Source organism: Zootoca vivipara, chromosome 7 (genome assembly GCF_963506605.1).
Source record: "Zootoca vivipara chromosome 7, rZooViv1.1, whole genome shotgun sequence".
Lineage (NCBI taxonomy): Eukaryota > Metazoa > Chordata > Lepidosauria > Squamata > Lacertidae > Zootoca > Zootoca vivipara.
The window spans coordinates 47,946,980-47,963,540 of NC_083282.1; the positions used below are offsets into that span (position 1 = coordinate 47,946,980).

The following is a 16,561-nucleotide window of genomic DNA, read 5'->3' on the forward strand; positions in this document are numbered from 1 at the left end:
TACCTTCCCGTTGGAGTGGTACCTATTTATCTACTTGCACTTTGACATGCTTTTGAACTGCTAGGTTGGCAGGAGCTGGAACTGAACATTTAGCTATTATTCTTATTTTCATACTGAATATGTTTTGAAACACTTGAAATATATTTATGTGTAGATTAATAATAATAATAATAATAATAATAATAATAATAATAATAATTTATTATTTATACCCCACCCATCTGGCTGGGTTTCCCCAGTTACTCTGGGTGGCTTCCAACAGAAAAATAAAATACAACAATCTACTAAACATTAAAAGCCTCCCTAAACAGGGCTGCCTTCAGATGTCTTCTAAAAAACTGGTAGTTGTTTTTCTCTTTGACATCTGATGGGAGGGTATTCCACATATATCCATGTATAGATATATAATCCAAATAAATATATAAAATTCATATGTTATGATGAACTATGCATTTAATAATAATTATATATATATATATATATATATAATTAATAAATTAATAATAATAATACACTCTTAAGTATGTATTTAAATGTACATTTACATTTAATTTTCATAAGAATTTTTTAAAAAGAAATCTGAAAATTAATGTGGAAACAGGGTAGAACTGACTTATGAATAAACACATGAAAAGCTGATATGGATGAGAGGTAGACCAATCTGTTCAACCCTACTCCCAAATGCCTGAGCACAGGATTGTAAGCTCAGGCCGTGTTGTAATAAATGCATGGCTGATTGGATCAGTCAACTGTCACTGGAACCAACACTGCTATCTGCTGCACACATGCACTTCCGGAGCCAGACATGTCCCCTAACTTAAGGCCACTAAAGAGCTGCTCATGAGACAAGCTGCCCCCGTGTTAGCAAGCATGAAAAGACTCTCAGAGTTCCATTTTCCTCATCTTATACTCTTCAGGAGAAAACAATATAACTTTTGGTCATGGATCTTTCTACGGATCAACGACCGTGACTATTCTCTCAAATCACCTTAGCCATAAAGCACTTAAAGCAGCTTCTGCACATTTAGCCATTGGCAGCATAAATATCATATGCAACAGCACAAGAGTCTGTTGCACTTTGACATTTTGGGGGCAGGTTTGTGGCAGCGGTGCCTTTCTGCTGTTCTCCGGCAGGCGAAATGTGCGCTCCCACAGACTCACTGTGCAGAGGGGAGTGCTCAAACTGCAAATTAAGAAAGAAAGAAAAATCTTTAAGAGGTTTTTAAAAATTCGGTGGCACATATGAGCAACATTCTTTTAAAGAATCCCATTAAGTGTGTACTCCCACGCAAGAACTGCATGACCACCTGGTTACTAAAATGAAAATAATAGAAAACTTTTAAGATAGGGTTCAGTCACCAGCTAAATGTGACTAACCAGAGGCTGGATGGAGCTGAATCACTATTCATTAAAAATGTTATCGGCTGCATCCTAAATGACTGTGACACATGCACAGCCACATTCACAAGAGTACAAGGCAATGACTGCACCATCTAATGGGAAATGCAACAGACCCAACACACTTAGACTACCTTGAAAGATGTTGCACACTCTCTTCAGTAAGAACCTTTATTATTATTATTATTTTTAAAGGTGCTTTGAATGTCCCAAAACTGCCAGCAAAAAGACTCCAGCATGCACTCACAGTGCTTGTGTAGAGTATGGCTGCTACTGAAAAGGTTTCTGTCAGATGGTGCATTTGATAAAATGGCTGAGGTCACAGCCTGCTCAGAGTTATGTAGATATCAGGAGTGACACCACAAATTCCAGAAAATTTACATTGATGGAACAGTTTTCTGATTCTGGCCTATGCACATGGCACATACCTGAATTTGCACCGCTGCGTGAGCAGACGTTTGGTGAAGGAATACTGCGAGTAACATTAGGACGCATACCAATGCAAACTTCACTGAAACGAGATCCCATTGTTCCTTACTGTTTTTGATCCAACATCAGCAATGACGTGGCAGGTATCACATGATGGCATCGCCAGGCATTGTAATGTGCTGCCTACATAAAATATATCTTGGCCCAGACTTGCAAGAAGTGTTGACCAAGAATGTGCTATTTGGAGATTATCAGAGTGTAAAACCACAGGTGGTCTGGTGGAATCCATACCAAGAGGATTGATCTTCCTTGTGCTACAAACGGTGGTGATTAAACATACTCAGTGGAATGAGGCACATCTCTTTTCCCAACTAGAGGAAAGAGATGGACAAGGAGAGAGATCCAGAAAACATGAAGCTCTTTTCTTTGGCTGCTGCCTTATCTTATCCCCCTTTTCCAGCCTCTGGCTGCTTATATAGGAGCAATTTGTGTTTTTCAATACCAATTGGCTAAAAATTTCTGTGTGCCCATAAAAATTTATTGCAATGTCTTATTACTATTATTCACTGAGGAGGGATCTGGCATTTCAGCTGGAGAAGGCCCCTTCCCACGTCTACCCTCTCTTGACATCATCTAGTCCCTGTCTGCTGTAAATTCTGGGAAGGGGTTCTAAAGCAGAGGTTCCTTCTCCTGGACCTCCTCTCCTTTACCCAGCAAACAGAGGGAGGTTGCTGGTTGACGGTCACAGCTCAGATTCGGGAGTGGTAGCCGTAAGGTACCCGCTACTGTAGCGTCCATTGGCAACGCTGCTCATCTCCATTGGGGATGTGCTCCCTGGGCCTAGATAAGAACGGTGTGTGGGCATTGGGGAAGGGGTTTCACTGGGTCCTTTACTCAAGATGAAACGTGTCTCATCATTGTCTTCTAAGTTGGAGATGTCCTTCATTATACGCCCCTTCTTGTAAGTGACAGAAAGAGCATTGGAGCCATCTGACAGCAGGTGAAACTGGCGGAGGATGAAGACGACCGGCAGAGGAAGGGTGGCCAGGATGATCAGTGAGACAAGGATGCCCATTGCCCATTTGGGGTAATAGAGATATTTCTCTGCTGCCTGGAAGAGAAGGGAAAATGCAGTTGGCAGTTGGCATTCGTCAGCCTCGACACAAGTGAGGTCCTTGAAGTGATCAAGTTGCTATTTCTGTGGCACCAAGGGAAGTACAGTATGCTGCTTGTATTCCCATCTCCAAGAGAAGGGCCAGCATGTACTGCAAGGGGAAAATCTTATACATGCAAAGGATTTTTGCCAAAAGGTCTTTCTCACCCTTCCGTTCCCTTTTCAGCATACGCACCCTGAAAGACCTGCCAAAGGGTTAATCTCTCAAGAGCACCCTGTGTTAGAACATTTTGCTCTTGCAGGAGGCAACCCCCCACTTAAATAAAATGCTAATAAAGAGGCAGTAGTTTCCCACAGTTACACAAAGCTGGACCAACAATTTTCCTGCAGAACAAATAAACAATTACATGAATGTTCATATTCCATACCTTGAACTACCTTGGACTACCCTAAAAAGCATTTGCAACACTGGGATTTCAACCACTGTCACTCCACATGGCTAAGATAGCTTCTTACTCCCAATTCCTTGGAAGGGTGACTAGAAATCCATGCCAGCTCTGTCTAGAACAGGCATCCCCAAACTGCGGCCCTCCAGATGTTTTGGCCTACAACTCCCATGATCCCTATCTAACAGGACCAGTGGTCGGGGAAGATGGGAATTGTAGTCCAAAACATCTGGAGGGCCGAAGTTTGGGGATGCCTGGTCTAGAATCATCTCCAGCAGGATATTGGCTAGTTGGGTTTTATGGTGTATCTGCAACCTCTGTGGCCACAGCTCTGGAAGCAGGAGGAAATGCAAGGTACTCTGGTATAAGGATGATGCCACTCTGTCCTCCAGGTGGATGCAGGCCTAAGAATTGCACAAATGATCACAGCCATTTGCAGCAAGGACCCTGTGGCTTCACTGTATTGTATGTGGGTTGGCTGCCAATTGGTTACACAGCCTGTGGATTTGTAGCCTTTGGGAGATGCACTTTTATTTGCCAACTCACCTCTTCTCGGATCCAGGCATTATAACCTGGAGGACTGACAGCTAGCTGGATCACACTGGCTGTCATTAGGCCAGCCATGCAAATGGGCGAGATGTACTTCCATGTGTAGAAGTAAAACCGGTAAGGGCGGAAACCCAGCATCTCTGTTAATTCTTGCATGAATCTAGGAAGGAGAAAGGAAGAAAGGAAACAGATGTTGAAGCACAAGGTTCCTTGCTCTTTACTTCCCCTTGATTTGGATGGAGAGATTTGGATAGGAACTCTGATGGGGCCAAGAAGTCCAAAGAAGCACCGAGAAGCGTGAGTGCTTCAAGAACAATGAAACCCATGTAGTGGTAAGAGGGGCAAAGCATTAAAAGCCAAATGCTTAGGAATTCAGACAAGCCTGTAGGAATAGGAACAGGCTGACCCTCCTGGAAACAAATGCTTACTTCTTGGTGCCGTAAATCCAAGCCACCGCAATGTTTTCCAGGATGACTACGAGGGTGAGTGGCAGCGTTGCAGAGTAATCATCAAACATGTTGACAAAGTAGTTGCCTGAGCGTTGCACAAAGATCAGCCCCACGAAGAAAGCAAAAATGCAGCAGCCAACTGTAAAGAACAGATCACAGTCATCGTCAGCTCCATGAGAGCATGCAAAACTGCTTCAGGATCCAAAAGGCAAACTGATAATATTGTTTCTACCGAAGAGCAGCAACGTATTACAAGGGCCCCTGGCAGTATCATGAGATGTGTGTGCATGGTAAAGACTTTAAGGGCAGGAATTAGAGAGAGATTAGAGCTCTTCAGATACACAAGCAGTGCATCAATATGTTAGAGCTATTCAAATGTACAAAAAGTGCTTCAGGGTATATCTGTGACAAGAGCTCTAATTCGACAGGGGAAAGTTTGAGGCTATACTAGATAATCTGGGAAAGTGTTAAAGTTATCACATTGTTGCTCACTGTGATGTAGGGAAACATCTTCTCTTCATTAAGTGTTATTGAGGCTGTGAAGTCCAGCACTTAAAATGTCCCAAATTCATTTTCTGCCTGTGCAATATTAACTAGATCCCAAGTTCCTTATATTTGTGGAATTGTTGCAAAAATTATTATAACTTAACTTCCTGTTGAAGAGTCACCGATTTCTTTATTCACTTGATGAAAGCACCCTTTCCCCAATTTCCAGGCCAGGATGAACTGGATTTGGATGTTAGTAACCCAGGTCACTCTGTCTTTTGCATTCTAATGCCCTCTTTGAATCTTACAAAACATCTTTCACATCATCTCTGGTCATAATAGTACCCACATTTCAGTTCTCCAACATGACTCATTCAATTCAATTCACCACAGGAGTCTAAATATATATTGATGTGCATGAAGAAAATGACTCTGTGCTGAAGATACAATAGAGCTGTGATAATGAGATTCCTGATTTTTCAGACTGAGACAAACTCAAAAAATTATGCATTTGTTGCCCCTGTTTGTCCTATATCACGGAGTTGGGTCAGTGAGCTTCAAGTTGGTATGTCCATGTTGCTCTATGGCTATAATATCACTCCTGCAGAAAAAAATAACTCCAAAGCCAGTTTCATACATGACAAAATGCCTTGCCTACAAGGCTACATATCCTGCATCCTGATAAATGAATGCACATCAGCTTTGTTAATGTGCATATGCCTGACAGAAGTAGGCCATGGTAAAACATACTTAGTGCTCATGGTAAAACAGACACGTGTGTGGCAAGCTATATGTGGGATTCACCCAACTTTCCACATGTGGCTTCTATGCAAGAAATTTTATCCTAAACGTAGAAGCCCCAACTGGCCACTATGGGGAAGCAGAGTTAAGGCAAGCACATCATTTGGCTTCAGTGAATTTTAAGTACTTGAATTCACTTTTTAAAAGTTTAAGCTTGCAATCTTAGACACACTTCTTTGAGATTAAGCTCCATTGAACACCGTGTGGCTTATTTCTAAGCAAACATTCATAGGAGTGCCCTATAAATTGCTCTTAAACTTTTAATATGCAATGTAATTTTTAGAGAAATGTAAAACAAAATCTGCTACAGTGGTACCTCGGTTTATGAACACAATTGGTTCCAGAAGTCTGTTCATAAACTGAAGCGTTCATAAACTGAAGCGAACTTTCCCATTGAAAGTAATGGAAAGTGAATTAATCCGTTCCAGACGGTCCGCGGAGTAAGCGTTCATAAACTGAAGCAAACTTTCTCATTGAAAGTAATGGAAAGTGGATTAATCCGTTCCAGACGGGTCCGCGGAGTACTTAAACTGAAGCGTTCATAAACTGAAGCATGGGTGTAATTGGTTCCGGAAGTCTGTTCATAAACTGAAGCGTTCATAAACTGAAGCAAACTTTCCCATTGAAAGTAATGGAAAATGAATTAATCCGTTCCAGATGGGTCCGCAGCGTTCATAAACCGAAAATTCATAAACCGAGGTGTTCATAAACCGAGGTTCCACTGTACATACAAATCTGCAAGTATCTAGGTAGGTAGGCAAGTAGAGATCACAGAAGGTACTACCGTGTTTCTCATATTATAAGTCATGTCTTATATTTTTTTTTACTCAAGAAAATAAGCCTATGGCTTATTTTCGGGGGTGTCTTATTTTTTGCCGAGCCCCGACTGAGCGGGAGCTGGCAAAGGCAGCAGCCCGCCGCCGGCTCGGAGCTCGAGCCGGCAAAGGCAGCAGCGGCGCTTTGCCGAGCTCCACCGAATCGGGTGAGAATTGCGTTCGTACCCCTGCCTTGCAGCCTCCGACCCTTCACCCAGGGCGTTCACACGTGCATCCCCACCCCCGACCCGCGTCCTCGTCTACCGGTACCTGAAAGCTGCGCACGCGGCATTCCAGCACAAAGCCGCCAGCCAGCGTCGGAAGAGGAGAAGGAGGTGCCGCCGAGAAACCCAGAAAGGGGAGGCGCAGCGGGAAGGAGGAGGAGACCGGCGGGGAGGGATCCGGAAAGTTGCGAGCGACTTCCTGCTCCCCCCCCCAACGGAGCGAAAACCAGCAAAGGCAGCAGCCCGCTGCCGGCTTGGAGCTCGAGCCGGCAAAGGCAGCAGTGGCGCTTTGCCAGCTCCCGCTCAGTCGGGGCTCGGCAAAGCGCGCACTGCTGCCCTTGCTGGGTCCCTCTGGGTCGGGACTTGGCGCGGCGTGCCCTGCCATACCGTACCAGCATGTCTTATTTTCGGGGTATGCCTTATATTTCACCAGGTCTGGGAAATCCTGCCATGCCTTATTTTTTAGGGATGCCTTAAAATATGAGAAACACGGTATATACCTCAGAAACATCGCCTTAACTTTACTGAGCTTATCAGCAATGATAGGTCCTGACTGCAAGGCTCACATCTGGCTTCAGATGTGGATGCTTTGAATGATGAGTTTGAATGCTGTTTTTTGCTTTTGTCACTGCAATGGAATTTGTTACCAGTGCTTCATACCCTGGGTTACTTAATTGGGTTTTACATAGCTTGCTAATTTGGACATGTGCATTGAATTGATTCTACCAGTTTGGCATGAATGAAGTGTTCAGTTCATAACCCGAGGCACATCTGGGCTACAATCCATTGAAACCACTGTGATTTACTTTGAAGTAACCAAAGCATTCTTGGATTGCATGGTGAATATGCTACTAGCAGCCATTTGGATCAGCTTTGTGGTGGTATGATAAATGTGGGGGTTTGATGAAATAATGACAAAATCATTTTGCAACTTTCCAAACTCAGCCCAGATCTACTCACCCATAAACCCTCCACAGTTTGGTCTTATGAAATGACCCAAAATCCTCAGTTCCCCAGATACTTCCACATCATCACAGTGTGTGAGCTTCCCAACGTTGGCAGGCACCCCTAACCCCCAAATCCCTCTGCTCTTTTTGGGGACAGCAAACATATTTCAGCAATAGAAATATTGGTTCAGCTCTGATGTTATGCCATGACTTTTAAGAATTACAGTTTCATCCCATCCAGCAACGTATTTTGTAGCACAAGTCTTGGCCGGAACTAAATGATGTCATTGCATGCACAACAGTGCTACTCTGTGAATGGTTTCTTGAGTTTCCCCAAGAGAGAACTTACCTGTTAAAGCTTCCTTGCGCACTTTGAACATGTCAATGATGGGTGTGGTGATGCCAGCCATGGTCCCAATCATGCTCCCCAAACCCAGGTTTATCAGCATCAAGAAGAACATCACTGACCAGAAAGGAGAAGCTGGAAAGTGGGTCATTGCTTCTGTGAAAGCTATGAATGCAAGGCCAGTTCCCTGCACTGACTGTACACAGCCAAAAGAAGATGCTTGCGTTACTCTGGGCAGAAGATTACATCATAAAAGCAGGTGTGCATGTATTCATGTAAATAGATTTCTATCTGTAAAATCACAGGCTCTCAGAACTAAACAGCCAAACCACTGTGGGTATAAGGAAAATGATGCATAATGCATACAAATGATTGCACAAGCATCTGTTTCACTACATCTGTACATGTTCTGAGAAGCCATGGAAAGTTATGACTTTTCAATGCATGCATCCCATAGAAATTACACAATGTATTCATTTCTCAGTTTCACCTCCCTCAGTAATCTCAGGAAGACAGGAGTCGTTCTTAAATCAAGTCAGACCAATGGTCCATCTAGCTCAGAATCGTCTATGGCTGACAACTCTTGAGGTTTTCAGACAAGGGACACTCCCACCCCTACCTGGAGATGCTGAGGAATAAACTTGGGAACTTCAGCATACAAAACATATGCTCTACTATTCAAAGCAACCAAACACATCTATTCCATAACACTGTTATAGCTTGCCACCTCTCACAAGCTCAATTCTTGCAATGATTTTGACATACTTCAGTTCCTTATTCCTCATGTTAGTGAAGTCTTCATCAGCACATGGTAAGAACTGCAACCAAGAGTGATCTTAGCCTTCTCCCTAACGTGTTAATTTTCTATATGCAATGAGAGGTTGTTGTTTTTTAACAAGAAAATGGGGTGCATATGAGCATGAGATCCCCCACTTGCACCATGCAGAAGTGGTACAATCCCAAGAGAGCTGTACCATGTGCTCTTCCCAAGCAAGTTGGCTCGCTCTGAGACTTCAACGATGTACAAGAGCGGAACCAGCATCTAGGCTCGAAAATGACCATGAAAAGCAAGCCCAGCTATAAATATACCGTGAAAAGCAAGTCTGGCTATAAACATACCTTGTTAAGCTCATCTTCCAGTAGACAAGGATCCAGGCCCAGCTTATCGAAATGATCCTTATTCACTGTCTTTATCACACCATACATCTCGCTGTAGTCTTTGGATGTGAGATGGGAGAAGTTCACTTGGGGTGGGATGAGTGCATGGCTGAGGACATTGGTATTCAGATAACCCAGAATCTTCTCAGCATTCCTATGGAGGAGAAGCTAAAGGTCATTACAGAGCCATTGCCTGGCTTTGTTCACCTTGTTCTGGGTGAAGGGCATCTTCTTCCAGCAAAGCAGGCAAAATGAACCCCAGCAGTTGATTGGAACCAGTGTGGTGCAGTGGTTAATTAAGAATGTCAGACTAGGACCAGGGGGACCAGGGTTCCGGTTCCCACTCACCCATGAAGTTCACTGGGTGAGTCTGTCACAGACTCTGAGCCTACCCTAAACAGGGTTGTTGTGAGGATAAAATGGAGGGGAGAAAATTGTGAAGGAATGAGCTGAATGAATAATACTGAATGAATGAATGAATGAATGAATGAATGAATGAATGAATGAATGAATGAAGTGGAAGGATTTAGTCCAATTACTTCATAGCATATTCTGCAAAAATAATAAGGTGAAAAGCTGCTTCCCTAGCTTCAGAGAGCACTCTAGGTTACCACCTGGCCAGAAGAAAACTACAGTTTCTGGCTATCAAAGCTTCAGGTCAGAACAGAATTGTACCAACCGCATTGGTTGCTTTTTTAAAAGTAACTCTAAGGTACCCTGAAAAATAGATCGCTGCTGTGGTTGTTCCCTCTAGAGAAGCCTCTTGGGGAGAGAGAAAGGGAGAGGCAGGGGGAGAGAGAGACTGGAATGAGTACTTACTCAACCACACACTTTTCATTCATGACATTGGCTTTGAAGCCCAGCACAGCAAAGACTACCAGTGTGGCCAAAATGGAGGTGAAGAAGTTGATGAAGGAGACCAAGGCTGCATCGAAGTGGCAGTTATTGTCCTGCTTGTTGTAACTGGAAAAAGCAATAACTCCGCCAAAGCCCAGTCCGAGGGCAAAGAAGACCTGAGTGGCTGCTTCCCGCCACACCTGGATATCCAACATTTTATCTAGCTGTAAGGAGAGATGAGAGGGAAGCCAAGTCATCCACCCTGAATCACATATGCTCGGCTTGGTACACATATGGCACATTTATATTTAAATGTATAACATTGGCAGCTGACAACAGCCCACCATTGCCTGGGTATCTGTTCTTTGTGCATTCTGTACAAAGCTCTCTATCTTTCTCCTCTGTTGACTCAATTATTGATGGCTAAGGGCACAATAGAAAGGGAATCAGGTCCCATAGAAATAAATAGATCTCAGATACAGAACTGTGAATGCCCTATTCTTCATTGCATTTTAGATTTTTACTGCCTGTGCACTTTGTGGGCTTACCCAGTTAGGTATGGAATATAATGCCCTGAAAAAATGCCACAATCTTTTAAAAGAGAAAAGCAAAACAAAACCAAAAAACACTAGCCCTTATGATTCCTATGGAAGAAAGCTTGAAAACACAGCTAGTGTCCAAATGAAAGTTGAGAAAAAACAAACTCACTATTTCAAATTGACCCCTGCCAGTTAGAACTAGCCCCCATCCCTTTATCTAGAAAAGCTTGATTAACCTTATTGATTAAGGATTGCAGCTTACAGAATGCACTTAATAGACTGCACAGGATAGTCACACTTATGCTAGCAAGCTATGCAAGTGCTCTCTGCAAACTAATGTACTAGCAAACTATTAAGCACCTTACTCCCTTTCAGTCCACCATGGTTTGTGGCATGGAAAGTGAGCCCTACCAAATTAGAATCATAGAATCGTAGAGTTGGAAGGGACCCCAAGGATCATCTAGTCCAACCCCCTGCAATGCAGGAATCTCAGCTAAAGCATCCATTGCATGCTGTGTAGTGTGATACCGGTGGGACCTTCTGCTGCCAAGAATCTGGACAAACCTGATGGAGATGCCATTTACAGATGGGGCATGCACAGTATTGCAAATGGAATTTACGTGGTTGCTAATCAACAACAACAAATCCGTTTATTGTGAGGACCATGCCTGTACACAAATATCAACATAACAATAATTAAAAATATTAAATAATTAAGAAGAATAATTAAAAATATTAAAATTCATTGCATACTATCCCAACAAAACCTTCATCCCACAAAACAGGAAGAGAAGGAAAACAAGCAACAAGTTAAACAGGTGATGAAGGGGTCTTTACATTGTCATCCATGAATCTTTCCCTGGCTTTCATGGCCTTCATCACAAAAACCGCTACCGCATGGGTAATACGTGGGTTTGCATCAACTAACAAAAATTTTACTCTATCTTCAGGATTGATTATAGAGTTGGTTATAATTTGCAGCATTGCGTCTCTAAAGCCCGAGTAAATGGGGCAATAGAGGAGGTAATGTATAAGATCCTCTTTAATTTTCATAAGGCAAGGGCATAAACGATGATGGTTGCTAATCATTCTACCTACAATGAGAACTTGGACACTGGGGCTTGCATTTTAGAATCTATTATTCAAAATTAATCAGGATTAATGCCAGCTTCATAATTTCAATCACCTACATCTTTGTTTAATGAATTAATTAAGCCGCTAATGAGTCAACCCATTTTGCAGCTGTCCATTGGCAAACCTGGTTAATTTGGTACAATTCTGACTGCAAGCAGGAAGAATAATGTAACAGACCAGAACTGGCATGCCCAAAGCAATTAATCTTCAGTATTTCAGTTTCAGAGAGAGTTGCACCACTGACTAAAAAAGCGACACCTATACCTACGTAAAATTTGCTCTGCTCTGGTGCCATCCAAACAGCACCACAGAGGCAGCAGTTTAACACAGGGCATGGATTGTGATGATCACCAGAGTCATGGGATTCTTGCTAGCTATATTTCCCAGTAAGAGACATTTCTCTGACTGGTCTAAAGGCACATGGTGAATGTGGTGGGCTTACCTTGGGAGTGAGCATGTGCAGAATTCCATCTATCGCCCCCCTCAAGAGCAATCCCCGGACCAGGAAACAGATCAGTACCACGTAAGGAAAAAGGGAGCTGAAATACATCACCTGGAGAGGGAGAAAAAGCGAGAGATCCTACCTTATATAATCCAGCAGTAGACTGCATATAAATAAAGTCTTAAGGATGAACAATAAACCCAAATCTACCCTATTGGAAACTTCTGCCAGTATTTTTCTTTCTACAAAGCATTTTGGGAACTGTAGTTTGGTGAGATATGTGGATATGCCCTAAGATAGGTAAACTGAGCAGCTGTATCCCAAAAGAGAGGAAGCTGTGCCTGTGATTGCTATCGGGTACTGCTGACTTCATTCATTCAACAATGGGCTCTCTCACACGTTATTCTTACATTCAGGCGGCTGCTCTGAGGCACAGGCCAAGCAAAATGGAGCAAGCACTCCTGGACCAGGTGGTTGGGAAGAAAAAGTGCTCACCTTTCCTTTTTCCTAGCTTCTTATTTCATTGTGGTTACCTGGGCCCCATGAACCATTCAGGATGTGTGGAAGCTGCTGAAGACTTTGTTTCTGGCTACAGGATTGTGTCCCAAACAGCAGTTATTATCTTCTGTAACCTGTAGGTCTGGGATGGGGAAGCTGTGGCCCTCCAGATGTTGTCAGCCCCAGCCAACATGGCCAATGGGCAGGGATGATGGGAGTTGTAGTCCAGCTCCATCTGGAGAGCTACAGTTTCCCATCCCCGGATCCACCACTTTATAAGGGGGTCCACCTGTTGTAGGTTCTGGCAATCTCTGTTCTGCTTTGGGCTGCCACCACCAACACTTACCTTTCCTGAAGACTGAATTCCTTTGATCATGGCCAAGCCTACAATGCTCCAAGCTGCCAGAAGGCATAAAGTCATTCTCCAGTTAAGCCCACCACTCTCATTAATGGAGTCGGAGATGTCCAGGGCATCCCGGTACCAGAAGTAAGTAGTAGCAGAGCTTTTGTCGCATTCTGGTTCCACGGCTGAAAAGGGACAAAAGCTATGGAGTTTGTTGTTGTGTTTTTTACATGCTTTGACTTCTCATTTAGACACACCTGTGCCACAGCAAAGCAAGGCAGCATTTAAACCATAGCTGCCAAGTTTTCCCTTTTCTCGCGAGGAAGCCTATTCAGCATAATGGAAAATCCCTTAAAAAAAGGGATAACTTGGCAGCTATGATTTAAACGCTGAGTAGGACAGACAAGTATCATAGGGCACTTCAGGAAGGATGCTGAAGTTCACATTAGGAGAAAGGAAAAAGAATCCAAGATCTTGCCACTGAAACTAAAAGTTAAATAAATGGGGCAATTTACACCCACTATAAAAGATTTATATATATTCTGGGAGATGTTCACATTCTATTAAATGCTCCATTAACCTCCAGAGTGTCTCTATAGCACTCTTTGGAAAGTATCCATTTCCTGCCAGCCAATGCCCAAGCGCAATTCCCACACCTTATCAGCTGGAAACAAACCTGAACTATTTTTTAAAATTGTTTTTATACAGGGTTTTCTTGGTTTACAAAGATAAGAGCAATGTCTCTCTTAACATTTTTACAACTCAGTTTCGTTTGTTGAGACATTGGTTGAGGGGAGGGGAAGGATAGTAGGTGTTAAGTTGTTGACTGGAAGGTCGTTCCCTGTCACTACTCTCAACACCCCTAGAGAAAGTAACGTTGAATTACCTTACTATAGTAACTACTGTACAGAGTTACAGATGGGAAGTGAAGACATATTTCTGCTTGGGACCCACAATGATGGGAAAGGATAAATGATGGAAAAGGATAAATGAATGCATCCACGCATCTGTGCTGTGTGGCATCAGCCAACATTGATTACACGATTACATTTGAATTATAAGATTCTGGAAGGACAACAGTCACAGAGTTGAATGCTGTTTATCACCCAAAGAAGTGTGCCTCATTTCCCTTCTACCACATGCAAAGCTGTAAAGAGAAAGGACTCACTTGCCACTGTGCCATTCCTTATGACGGGGCACTCGCCCCAAGGCAGCGGGTACTGGAAGGATTTAAAAAAGTAAAAGATGCTCCATCCTATGATCACATTGTAGTAGAGCCCAACAAACAAGCAGACCTGGCAACAGGAGAATAAAAATGTTTGGAACCTGGACAGCAAAACGTATTTCCAAACAAAGTGATACTAAAATGAACAGTGAAGAATGGAACATTGAAATGCACTGGGTTATATCCAATGCTATGCAATGGGACTTCTCTTTCCGCTCGTCTCCCCATGCATTCTCAAAATCTGCTGTCTTGTGATGTGGGCATGCCCGGTGATTGTTTCCCTCAAAACTGCCAGATATCAAGGAAGCAGTGTTGCTCTTGCACAGGCGATCCAGGGCCACATCAACCAAAGGACTTTGGTTGTCATCCCAGCTGTTTATGTAAGATGCTGAATGGCACAATGGTGCTTAGGGGGCATGAGTGAGTCGTGGTGCTAAGCTTGAGTTCCAGTATCAATTCCAGAGGAGAATTGGTCTTTTTGCAAGTACCCACCTGCTCATCACTTGACTAAACTATAAAGAGGTTTGTTTTGACAGGTGTGAACAGTGGATCAGTTAGGGCACATCACACATTCTTGAAGGGCACGTCCTTTCAGCTCAGATTCATATAGGACCATGTGGTCTGGGGGAAATCAAAGGAAATCAGAACTTGATGGTACAGGTAAAACTTGGAAAATTAGAACATCGTCGAAAAATGCATTTATTTCAATAATACAACTTATTATTATTATTTTAATTTTAATTTTTACAAATGCTTTCTTTTGGAAATTCCACAGTAATAAAACAAATAGTTACAATAATACATAAATAAACAAAAATAAACACCACTATTACATTTCATTAAAATAAAGGCTTGACATATTTTGCTTTGCATGTCATGCATCTACCTCATATATTGGTTTCACTTTTTAAGTTGCATTACTGAAATAAATGCACTTTTTGACGATATTCTAATTTTCCGAGTTTCACCTGTAAATGTCTGATCCTGTTCCATAGTTGGGGGAAAGAACTGTTCAAGACATCAGTCTTGAGCTTCTAACCAACCAGCTTCACAGACTGGTATCTTCTAATTATATTCTGCAATAACTAAGACCTCTTTACTGTGGGAAATGGGTCTATTATGCACATGTCTGCTATGCTAGACAGCACATATGGAAGATGTCTATCATCCACACAACTGTCCCAAAGCCACCCAAAGCCTTCTGCAAGCACTTACAAGGCAGCTGGCAAATCCAATGCCCCCCAACCGAGGGCAGATGTAATTCCACACTCCTATACTGCCCCGGCGGATCCTCTGGCCAACAGCCAACTCCAGAAAGAAGAGAGGGATGCCGATGAGGATGAGCAATATGAGATACGGAACCAGATAGGCACCTGGCAGGAAAGAAAAAGGTCATTAGAGATGCCCATCTTTGACCACACAGGTCCCAGCATGACAATGACTGCTCCTAGGAGACAACCACTTCTTACTTGTATGGCCCACCCAATCCTCATCAGCTCCAGCTAGCATTTGTCTCTAAACATTATTTGAAGCAAGTCTCTTAATTTAAAATGGTGCCATGACAATAGAGGGAGAGGTTAATGCAACTACCACACACAGGATCACTTTAACACTCCATAGATAAATGTGTGTGTGTGTGTGTGTGTGTGTGTGTAGTGTAGTTATTTTCTGCCTTCACAATGGCTGTTCCGCTGCCAGCTATGCAATTAAAGAGAACAATTCCTGGAAGGGCTAGATAAAGGACTCTACTTAAATAGCAGGGCCATGTATCTCTGGCTAGTTGAAGAGAGTACGAAACAAATGGGCAGTCAGAGAAACATAAACAGTTGACCGGAGAGGCCAAAAACGCTCATGCTGGAAATCTGAGCTGTTGACCAAAAACTCAAAGCAAGAAAAAAAAAATCAATATTCCTGGCACGTTCATAATTCTAATAAGACAGGAAAGCTGTGTAGGCAGGATTTTGATCCTGCTTCATATTCAGGGTAGTCAGATAAGCAGGCTGGAAACGATTAAGTGCACCCAGCACAACTTCACCGAGTTAATTCTTGACACAACTCACAGCTTCTCAAAAAGATATAAAAATCCTTCACACAACTGGGTCAGCTCCTGACAAGAATCCGCTGGAAGACTCTGATCAAAGCAAATGACAGCAAGGTTTCTTTTTTCCCCTTTAGGAAAAGGTTTTAGGTAAAATTAATTAATTAATCAATGTTGTTGTTGTTGTTGTTGTTATATCTCACCTTTCTTCCCAAAGCCTCTCAGGGCTCTGAAAGCAACCACTATTAGCACAAGCTACCGTAAACTCAAACTCAGTACTGTAATGGGAAAACCAGGTTTTGTAACAAGATAATACCGGTAGGTACAATTAGAGGGTTCCCGT

The 16,561-nt window shown here is 42.8% G+C and overlaps 1 protein-coding gene across 1 annotated transcript in view; it reads right to left on the reverse strand.

Annotated features, from left to right (window-relative positions):
- Positions 1-656: 656 nt before the first annotated feature.
- Positions 657-16,561, reverse strand: part of SLC6A17 (solute carrier family 6 member 17) — a 31,884-nt gene continuing 15,979 nt past the window's right edge. The window contains exons 3-12 of the mRNA XM_035124026.2: positions 15,396-15,553; positions 14,124-14,250; positions 12,959-13,140; positions 12,115-12,225; positions 9,982-10,223; positions 9,124-9,316; positions 8,008-8,200; positions 4,365-4,524; positions 3,934-4,096; positions 657-2,938 (exon numbers count right to left, since the gene is read on the reverse strand). Of these exons, the coding sequence (XP_034979917.1) occupies positions 2,570-2,938; positions 3,934-4,096; positions 4,365-4,524; positions 8,008-8,200; positions 9,124-9,316; positions 9,982-10,223; positions 12,115-12,225; positions 12,959-13,140; positions 14,124-14,250; positions 15,396-15,553 (1,898 nt within the window). The 3' untranslated portion in view covers positions 657-2,569. The remainder of the gene's footprint in view (positions 2,939-3,933; positions 4,097-4,364; positions 4,525-8,007; positions 8,201-9,123; positions 9,317-9,981; positions 10,224-12,114; positions 12,226-12,958; positions 13,141-14,123; positions 14,251-15,395; positions 15,554-16,561) is intronic.